This window comes from Barbus barbus, assembly GCF_936440315.1.
Source record: "Barbus barbus genome assembly, chromosome: 24".
NCBI lineage: Eukaryota > Metazoa > Chordata > Actinopteri > Cypriniformes > Cyprinidae > Barbus > Barbus barbus.
The window spans coordinates 25,990,371-26,001,779 of record NC_136752.1 but is presented as its reverse complement, the minus strand read 5'-3'; the positions used below and the strand labels follow the sequence as shown (position 1 = coordinate 26,001,779).

The 11,409-nt window shown below is 40.2% G+C and overlaps 1 protein-coding gene across 1 annotated transcript in view; it reads left to right on the top strand.

Moving 5' to 3' along the window:
- Positions 1-4,723: 4,723 nt before the first annotated feature.
- The window catches only part of LOC306843794 (tribbles homolog 2-like), a 7,691-nt gene continuing 1,005 nt past the window's right edge, over positions 4,724-11,409 (top strand). Inside the window, exons 1-3 of the mRNA XM_079375467.1 lie at positions 4,724-5,736; positions 6,410-6,702; positions 10,358-11,409. The exon at positions 10,358-11,409 is cut by the window's right edge and continues 1,005 nt beyond it. Coding sequence (XP_079231593.1) covers positions 5,467-5,736; positions 6,410-6,702; positions 10,358-10,832 — 1,038 coding nt within the window. The 5' untranslated portion in view covers positions 4,724-5,466 and the 3' untranslated portion in view covers positions 10,833-11,409. The remainder of the gene's footprint in view (positions 5,737-6,409; positions 6,703-10,357) is intronic.

The following is an 11,409-nucleotide window of genomic DNA, read 5'->3' as shown; positions in this document are numbered from 1 at the left end:
TGACATTGCAAAGCGTTTTTTCTTAAAGTTAAAATAATTGTTAAATTGCACAGTTTTGCACCCTAATATCTTCAGAGTGTGGTATAGCTAAAGGGTTAGAGTAATACGTTTCTAGTTTTCCAGAGCAGAAAGCAGGTTTCTGCACTTCACCCACCTCGAGGCTTAAAATATAGAGATAGAGACATTTCCCAGCAGCAATATTGCTTCATTTTCTCATGGGCGGTGTGGCTGACAGGTGCGAGTGCAATAGCTGTAGGGGGTTAATTAAGATTTTAGCCATCCACGCTGACCTTTAGAAACTTCTAGGAGTGATCATCTCTATACTTCCAGGCAGTCGCCGCATTTCCCGCTTTGAAGTTTCCCAATTTAGCAGACTTTAGCAGAGAAGAGAGTTAGAAATGGGTCTATACTGAAAATAAGGCACTTTGGTATAAAGACAATCCCATTTTTACTTACACATTTAGTATGGTTGCATTTCTCTGAGTGACACAAAGTGGTTTGGCCTAAATATGTGACTATAACTCTGCAGCCTCCATGCACTGTATTTGGGTCTATTAGAGAGGGGGAAATGGAGTCATTTTGAACCCAATCTTCAGAAAGAAGTTAAACCCAGCTTGGGAAATCCTGACCCACTTTGAGTTTGAAATAGTCAACGAATATACGGAGTTCACCCAAAAATGAAAATTTGCTTAAAGTTTACTCACCCTCAGGCCATCCAAGACGTAGATGCGTTTGTTTCTTCATCAGATCAGATTTGGGAGAAATTTAGCATTACATCACCTGTTCACTAATGGATCCTTTGCAGTGATTGGGTGCCATCAGTATGAGAGTCCAAACAGCTGATAAAAACATATAATCCACAAGCAATCCACACCACTCCAGTCCATTAATTATCGCCTTGTGAAGTGAAAAGCTGTGTGTTTGAAATAAATCCATCATTAATGTGGTTTAACTTCAAACCGTCACCTCTGGCCAGAGTCGATAATCCATAACAACACTTCCTCCAGAATATTTGTTTAGGACTGTTTTAGACTGTTTATGCTTGATCTGAGCATATTTGTCTCCTGATTCAGACCAGACAACTTTTTTACTGGTTTTCCCTAATGAATGGAGGATTCATAATTTAGTCAAAAGTAACTGAACTGATGGAGTGTTGGTTACTTGTGGATTATTGTGATATTTTTATCAGCTGTTTGGACTCTCATTCTGATGGCACCCATTCACTACAGAGGATCCATTGGTTAGCAAGTGATGTGATTTCACTAAATGTTCAGATGGAGAAACATCTACATCTTGGATGGCCTCAGGGTGAGTATAAATTTTCAGCAAACTTTAAGGGCATGGCAAGCTATTTTTTCAGTAGCTGTTTAGCGGCTATAGTCCATGATTCTGGAAGAAAGGGGCTGTATGTGACAAACACAGTCTCATGAAGCGTGGGCAAACTGAGGCCATGAACTGCAGGAGAAAAGCTACCGGCTCCTCCTTTGCAGTGTTATGTCAGGGGGTGGAAACTGTTTAGAATGAACAGTTCTGTCTGTGTCTCTCATCCAGCTGTGTGCATTCCATATGACGCCCTGCATTCCACAATGAAGAATTGCTCAATCCTGTATTCACTCACCTTCCACCCCCCTGCTTACTCTGCATTGGGAAAACAGTTCAGGAGCTCAGGAATGCAAGTGGGAAGTCACTTTCTCAGATGAACAAAACAGAAGAATCGTGACTGCTTTACATTGGGCTGCTCATAGTGAAAAAAAAATCACTGCAAGGACCAACACAAGGTCATGCAGTTATTGAAAATAAACATTTATCCTCATGTCTTGTCCAATGACACAATTGACACAAAATGACACAATTGCTCAAACTTAATATTAAAAATATATATAAAAATAATAAAGTAATTCAAAATTAATAAAAAACATAAAAGTATATCAATAATATTAAATATCCCTGATCAAAGTGAATGGTGACCACAGATTTCTAACACGATTTTAAGTAAATTAGCACCTTGTCCTCACAAAAACCTATTGTATGGCTTTACAGTATGAGATATAAAATGCAAGTTGTATGGAATATATTTATGATGCTTTTTTTTTGTCCTTTTTAGAGCTTGTCAGCCTTTGGTTTCCATGCACTTTCATTCTGTAGATGATCGAGGTGTCAACATTCCTCAATTTGTGTTCCACAAAAAAAGAAAGTAAATCATAGTTTGAAATTGCATGAGAGTGAGTAAAATACAACAGTTTTGGGTGAACTATCCATATAACATTTCATCCGTGGGGTACATAAATATCTCACTCTACCCACCATTCACTGTTACACACAATACAACACTTTGTGAATGTACCAGTGGGAGGCACAACAATGTCATTCATCCAAAACACACAATTTCAAAACATCCCCTTGATTCCTCAATGTTCTCCTCCAGTACATGTAATCAGTTTTGAAATTCAACACCAACTCGTACAAATCATGACATTGTGCAACAGCAATAACAAGACTTGATACAACTGGAACGGATTACACGCAGACATAACAGACAGCAGGCATGTTGTCATTCATCAGTCAAACTCTCAGATCATAAAACTTGCATCACTTCGTCAATATGCCACACCAAATGACAGAACACATGATATATCTGATCTGAAATAATGTGGCAGATGTCAATTTTAAGTATGAATTCATTATCCTGAAATTGCAGGGTACAACAACATCAGGTTTTTTGTTAAGGTCTTGGGTGATTATGGATGAATAGACAATATATGTTTAATATATTTTTGTTGTTGGCATTTTTATATAATACTTCAGGATGGATATGATCAGGACATTAGCCTTTAGCCTACATGTTTTTGACTAGGCCTATATGAATATAATCCAGACTGAATGTAATCTACAGCATGAATGTCCATACAGCTGGTTTTTGTTCAGAAACACGGTACAGAATCCTACATCTCGCTGGCAACAGACCTGCTATTAACATGTGGGGATTTAACCCAGTCACCATCTGGCCAACAACTCTATTCCAGACTTCCGCCTGCAGTATATACATAGGCTTGATGTACCTGCTCATTCTTGACTATTACACCTATTAGAACAATATATATATATTTATTTTATTTTTGGGGGATTTTGTCATTGTTTTTGTAGGCTATAGCTTTTTTACTTTTCATAAACAAAAAGAATTTGAATGTGCAAAATATAGACCGTTGTATAGACCTTGTGTTTTGGGCAAGTTTCCAATAGGATTTAACATCCCACCAATAGAATCCATCACATACCAATAGACACCATTACAGTTTCCATTAAAACCAATACAATTCCCATTATAACCATTAAATCCATTACATTTTCTATTGTGTTTTGGGTAGGGGTCTATTGTTTTTTTTCAGCTGGTCAAGCACTTTTGTTAGGATCAGTAATATGCACAAACACTAGATGAAAAATTAGACAAAAGCTAGATCAGGATACAAATGTAGCAAAATGTAGATGCACGCGAAAAAATACCGTGTCCGCACACATAAACATAGCAACCGATCACTGCTCGATCGCTTTTATTAGAATTGGACAGTGCTTGTAAGCTACAATCACAAGTAATAGATAAAAGTTAAAGGTAATATTAGGCTAAAAGTTACTCCAAATTCTTGAAATACAATTCGCGTGAACAGCTAGCCATAGCAACCGATAGCTGCTTGAGAACTTAGTATCGGACAGCGCATGTCCAAACACAAACACTAGATGAAAAATGAAACAAAAACTAGATTAGGATAGGGAGTCAGTTCAAATGCATAAAATATGGATGCTTGTGTTGCGAATATTTATGCTTTTGCATGAGTATGTGATGAGCACCATAGCATTTTTTCCAGCTCTTTGGTTAAAATAGTAGACACTGGCCAATACAAATCACATACGTGTCGGTGCCGATAGCCTAGTGGGCAGTGCCAAAAAACATGATTATTATAGTTAAACCATGGTAATCACAAATTAACCATGGTCTTGCTACACTAACCATGGTATTTGTAGTAAAACTGTTATACAAATGGCAATCAATGCACCAAAAAACATGGTTACAACACTTTTACTATAATAAAACCATGGTTAATTTTCATAAGGGGATGTATAACTGTTGCTCTGCGGGCATCCCGAGTTCGAAACCCCCCACCCACACACACACTTTGCTTCCTGTCTACTCTATGCTATCCTATCTTAATAAATGCAAAATGCCAAAAATATAATCTTCAAATATATATTTAAAAAATGGACCATAGAAACGGAATTCTGCTGGGATGCTTTGATTAGGATGAGTATCTATAATGTTTCAGAATTTTTTTTTTTAATTATTATATGTTTAAACGTCTTTAAGATAAATGCGCAAACTAACCCAAATGACGACAGAAATGTATATACACAGACACATACTCAATGCTTAATCATCATGGCAATATAGTTAATCAGAGTTTGATGTCATTTTTGCTTCATTGCACAAACCAACTGACATTTAATCCTAACACACACTTCCTCCCTGGAATTCACCATATCGACAGATAATTTAGGGAGCTTCAATTAAATTCCAAGGACAACAATTATCTCACATGACTGCATGGATGGCTTGCTTGCGAGACTGTGGATGTGTCAGCATCAAGCGAGCGGCCAATGGGAGCGCGTTTTGGCCGTGACGTCAGGGGGGCTGGTCGTGCGCGTGGAGAGCTCCAGTCAGTCCCGCGAGCTCAGTCAGTCAGTGAGTGCAGCTGACTCCGCGCGTTCAATGGACTAGGTTCCCAGCCACGTAAGTAAGAAGAAGAAGATGATGATGGTGTCTTGTTGCTGAAACAAGGGATAGGCCCGGGGAGAACGTCAGCCTTCCCCTCTTGCCTTTGTCCAAATCAGATCCAAGCGCCGGAGATCGTCGGAGTTTGGTTGCTCGCGAAGAGGAGGACATCGACTTCCCAGGCGTAACAAAAGGCGGCTCGCGACCTGGAGGAAATTTTTCCTAGCCATATTTGGTAGCTGCATGGACAGGCTTTCGCGTGGAGACCCGCTCGAATGAACACGGAGCGCCCTCTCAGGATATCTAACCCCAGCAGGCACTTTTTCCTTTTAATTTAATGCAAAAAAAATCATTCTTTACCTGCTGCTCTGCATCGACCGTGACGTCACAGCATTTACATTACACCGCGCCGATTCACGCGTTTTGGGCTCTTGCAACTAAACCGTGCTGTTCTTTGAGGGCACGCTGAGCATAGAGGTCACAATTCGTGCATGCACGTCATTGCATGTGTGCTGAAATGACGCCACATTGTCAGTGCAATTAACGCACATGCATAAGATCATCATTACAGTCAAGGGGAATCGCCGCTGCCTTCATGCCCAGTGTTAAATAGAGGGCATCTGTCTGTCATTCACTTCCACCCCCCCTCTCTCCTCCAAGACCGTCTGAACCCTCCTGATCTGGACGAACCTCCTCCTATACTCATGAACATACAGAGATCCAGTCCCATTAACATTTCGCGTTATGGGAGATCGAGGCACAAAGCACACGACTTTGAGGAGCTATCTTGTCTAAGGACTACAGAATCCAACCAGAGTTTCAGTCCCAATTTAGGATCTCCCAGCCCCCCTGAGACCCCTGACTCCTCTCACTGCATTTCTTGCATTGGAAATTACCTTTTGTTGGAGCCCATTGAGGGAGACCACGTTTTCAGAGCCACCCACCTGCACAGTGGGGAAGAGCTCGTGTGCAAGGTAAGAAACACACCTATGTGTGTCATTTTGTAACGGAACACTCATGCAGTTGCATCAGCTATAGATAGGGATGTATGTCAGACATGCATATATGGCTTACTGCATTCATTAGCGAGGTTCCCATTGCTGCATTATCAAATGAATGGCTTTTCTTTTGTGATTCATCAACAATGACATCAAGTGATGAGTTATAGTCACGTGCAAAAAAAAAGCATGTGGGAATACCCCTGAAGTGAGTGTGTGTGTGCGTGTGCATGCTTGCATACAGCCATGCATTCATGCATGCAAGTCTACATGACTTTGAAACATAAGACACTCTGGATGGGCTGACATGGGCAGAAAGCCATTAGTAAGAACCTCTTATCTCCTGATGAGAGAACGGCCTCCGATGTCCAGCGCCATCCTGTTATATTTAGCCCGTCTCTCTTTTAGGTGTCTGTTACTAAGCAACATCAAAATTCAGTGTGTGTTTTGGGGACACGGAAATGCAGCAGAGGTGTAATGCCTTTCGACTCGGCGTTGCATGGATATCCGTTCTTTTGTTTCAGAATTAGGCATTGTCTCTGAAGATACCAATAGCAGGGCTCTTGTCTTGGGGGGCTAATACTTTTGCACTCTGTTGGGAAATCGATGATTGCTTCTAATTGAATTCTAAATGCTCTCTCTCCTCCAGGTGTTTGATATCAGTCGATACCAGGAGTCCTTGGCTGCTTACTTCGTGCTGGGCACCCATGAGAACATTAACCAGGTAGTGGAGATTCTTCTGGGGGATACGCGAGCGTACGTGTTCTTTGAGAGGAGCCATGGCGACATGCACTCTTTCGTTCGCACTTGCAAGAAGCTGCGAGAGGAAGAGGCTGCCAGACTTTTCCATCAGATAGCATCAGCTGTGGCGCACTGCCACGACAACGGCCTGGTCCTCAGAGACCTCAAGCTGAGGAAGTTCGTCTTTAAGAACGAGGACAGGTAAAGAAACTACTAGTAAGGTTGTTGGGTTCAAACCGAATGTGCACATTTGGTCTTTTAAAGAGAGGTTTGTTTTGCATGGACAGCACATTATTCGCATACTGTGATTGTAAATATGGTATATTACTGTTGTGCTTCCTATTGAAACAAACATTATTGAAGAGGTTGCCCCCCCTCCCCTTTTTAAAATGCAAATAGCATATAATTTAAAATTGTGAACTATGAATTTCTACTTGCTGTTGTCATTGGCAGCCGGTATTAGGGGACATTCCTATTCTAGAGAGCATAGGATTGGACACAAATTTGGTTACACACCTGAGATAAAGATTTTTGAAGCCAAAAAAGGTATTTTGTTTATAGTGTAGTAATATATGAAGCACTTCTTCTCACACAGAAGTCACTTTCAAACCAATGCAAACATTTGCTCGACCAGTTTAAACCATTGTGACTGGATTGTTATGCCTTAATGCTTAAAGGCATAGGTCAAAAGTCATTCCAGTTTTGTTTTCATGGGGTCTTTAGTGATGTCTTCATTCCATGATATTAATCAAATTCTTGTGGTTTTACCATCCCATAGTGGTATCTAGAATGTATTCACCATCTGAAATGCTACAGGTCTTTATTAATTTACTCATATAGGCATTTACAGTATTTAATGTGATTTTAGGCCGGTATTTTAAATGCCTTATTTAAAGTCAACCTGGAATAAAAATGGACCATATGTACTTTCTTAACACAGATTTCAGGTCTTTTTTTTTTTTTTTTTTTTTTACCAAAATGGAAATTAAAGTTTTAATTTAGCCAAAAATGAAGTTTGAGTAAAAAAAAAATGTGGGTGGTTGAATTTAGTATGCTGTTCAGGATGTTTTGTTCTCTTATGATAAATGAAACAAGTCATAATAAATTTCTCTGGCAATGGGTTGCCAGCACTTGATATTTTAGTAACACATTTTACATATTGCTACTTCAGCATCTATTTTGGTGCATAAAACCGCTGACAAGTTTAGCTGTTGTGGCTTATCCTTACTCTGTGCATGAAAATATTGCTTTTTGTATTCCATCATGCTCCACCTCGGAAATGCCTTTTTGTTTTTGACTGACATCAGCAAACCCTCATCATTTTCGACCAATATATTTCCAGTGAACAACATTAAGTCCCGTTGTTTGTTTTTCTATTTGCATACCCTGTTACGTGCGAAATAAGTCATGTTGTTGAAGTAAAGTGGTTTTGAATGGCATTGCGTGTTAAGTTTTTAAAAATTAGCCTGCCCATATGTTTGGCAGTCAAATTAGTCTGAAATAATCCCAAGACTGCGTTATGAATCTGGGTGGCCTTCCCGTTTAAACTAAATGGCAGTTGCCCCAGTGGCCAAATGAGTCAGCTCAGCTAGATTCCCTCTGGCTCGCTCGATGGAAATGGAGAATGTTGCCCGGTGCTTTAAATGTGAGCTCAGTGACCTTACTGTTCCCATGCTCTGTGGTCTGGTGCGTCAGCCGTCCACCTTTCAGTGAGTGATTGCAGACGAGCGCAAGTAAACGTGGCCAAGGGTGGTGAGTATTACCCTGGCCAGAAATCAAACACCAAGGGCGCACTAAGATTGGAACCAGAGAGGAAAGCGAGCCAGACAGAACTGCATTCCTCTGCATAGTGGGTTCCTGACCTGGTTATTACGCTTGTAACGTTCTGCCGTTGTACGCAGTGTAGTTCGTCTGGAATCGCTCCCTGGTGTCACTTAATGGCATTAAGTGTGTGCATCCACGTGTCCTCCTCCATTTTTCCTGCTTTGGTGTGGGCCGGTGTTCTTTGCAGGCTCTTGACCCGGTGTAACTCAGCCAGTAACTCGTGGAGCTGTGACTCACATATGCTGCATGTCATTAAGAGAATATTTTGAGCATGCCGTGTTCTTTTTGCACAGTGGTGCATGGAAACAGGTCACAAGTTCAGGTCAGAGAAGGGGCATCCTGTTCATTTCTGACCTTCAGGTAATTTAGATGCCCTGCAACCTTTCCACGCAGCAAGATGCCGCTTGTCGTGAAAAATAATATGACTATTTTGAGTTCCGAGGATTGGATGTTTTGCTGAGACTCGGTGGGCGTACGGTTTCACGAGGCAGATTGAAGACGACCTCAAATATGTTTTCATTTGTATATGTTTTTTTATTTTTTGTCTTTGTAACTTGGGCTGCACGATGTAGTTAGTCTCAGGGGTTTTCAGCTTTTTGATGAATGAGCAGGGATGTAAATTGTGTAGTTTGAAAATACTGTAAGCACATAAAGGGAGTTGCATAACTAACAAAAGTTTGGGGTCGGTAATATTTATTCAAATGTTTTTGAAAAAGCCTGTTATTCTTACACCGCTGCATGCATTTATTAGTTAAAAATAATATAAACTTTTAAAATGCCACTTAATCCTGTGATGCAAAGCTGAAATTTCAGCATCATTACTCCAGTTTTCAGTGTCACGTGATCCTTCAGAAATCATTCTAATAGCTGATCAGTGACGAAAACTGGTGCTGCTTAATATTGTTGTGTAATCCACGATATAGAAAGTTCAGAAGAACAGCATTTGTTTGCAATAGAAGTTACTCTGTATATGTATATCTAAATATACATTTGTCACAGTATTTTACTAATATCACTTGTTTTTAAGTTTATGATGCAAAAGGTTCATTGAACCATAGTTATGAATCTGATTCTTGAACATGACTTACCCTAAACCCCGATTTTGCATCAAAGACATTATTAAAAACATCTTGATGCTCTCATACTTTCAAGACAAGAAGAACAGATAAATCAGTGACATGCTTTTCAGAAAACATAACGACCAAATAAAAAGCGACATAGTATCAGAATGTTGTTTTATTTTATATCACTGTAGCAACAGAATCATTGCGGATATACTGTGAATATATAGCAGATTGTTTGGCGTCATATGTATGTTTCATGTTTTGCATTATTGTACAAATTACAGGATTACAGTGGAAAAACTAGGATCACAGGGAAAAAGTGATGGTTTGAGGAATTCCATCTTTGGTGTGGCATTATTCCTGCTTTTTATAATTCCCAGAATGAATACCAGATTTCCCTCTGGATTAGACTGGCAGGAGTGTCCCGAGGCTATCTTTATATTGCTTTTTTTATGCAGGGGATTTACAGTCCAATATAGAGGATATTTATGCTTTGCTTTCGAAAAAACTTCAATAGTAGAGGAAAATATGATTTGAAAGGGTTTTTTGTTATTATTTTGGACTGACAGATTTGGATGCATGGATTTCTCTTAAATTGATTATCTCGTTGTTTTTGGTCATAATTTTTGAATGATCTTGAAAGGCAACACAACTGAAAGTTTGCTTCTTTTAATTGATTTTACATCTTTAACTTTTATTTTCAGTCTGTTTTATCTTAATTTGTTCCATTTAATGTATATTACGACTTTTCTGTTAGTAGTTTGTCAGTCATTTCCCATTGGAAGCCATAGAAGCTTTAGTTTTCTATGATACTTTTGTTCCATTTCATGTATTTTATAGCATTATATATTAGTTTGTCAGTTCAATTGTTGTATCATCCATTTTGAAAGCCAACAAACCAATTTTACTTATTTAACACCATGTCTTCCAAATATGTACATTTTCATGTTATTCTCTGTCTTTCCCAGGAACCTTGTAAAGTTGGAGAGTTTAGAGGATACGTACCTCCTAGAAGGCGGTGATGATTCGCTCTCGGACAAACACGGCTGTCCAGCCTACGTCAGCCCGGAAATCCTCAATGCAAATGGCAGCTATTCTGGTAAGGCGGCGGACGTGTGGAGCTTAGGCGTGATGCTCTACACCATCCTGGTGGGCCGCTACCCGTTCCACGACGTGGAGCCCAGCTCGCTGTTCAGCAAGATCCGCCGCGGCCAGTTTAGCATCCCCGAGACGCTAACGCCCAAAGCCCGATGCCTCATCCGTAACATCCTGCGGCGAGAACCGGCCGAACGCCTCACCTCCCGAGAGATCCTGGACCATCCCTGGTTCTCGGCCTCCGGCGGTTCGGCGGCCACCGCCAGCCATGGTAGAGGCGAGCGAGAGTTGGACCAAATGGTGCCAGAGGCCAACATGGAAGAAGAACTGGAACAGTTCTTTAGCTGAGCACAAACTCGTCAGACATTATGCCACGTCCTTTTAGATTATCAGAAAAAAAGAAACACACACATTAAAAATGGTGTCTATTGTTATTTCTCATTCCGTGAAAAGACATGGTCTGTTCAGGCTTGGGTGGAAAGGACTTCTTCCTAAGCTAGGACTTCTGGACGAAGCACGTCGAGTGATGTAGCAAGATTACTTTGGTTTTTCCTTTATTTTCGTTCGTTTTTGTCTTCATTTTACGTGGTGCTCACAAGGCGTACGTGTTACAGTAAGCTACAAACATGCATTACAGCACAGGAGAACGCAGCCAAGGAACAAAGAAAATATCAGGCAAAACTGCTCAACCTCTCTTGTTTCCAGCTCTGATTTGTTGACCGTGTCTCAGTTACTTGTTTTCCTCGAATGCAAATTGTTGGTTGCGTCTCAATCTGATCCTCGGTTTATTTTAAGTATAGCGTTTCGACAGCCCTCCAGGTCAATACTGCGAAGACCATGTCATTTTTTTTGTTTGTGTGTTTGGATTTATTTCGGCTGCATCAAGAACAATTTGTTGCATTAAGCTGTTCCTTTTACTATTATT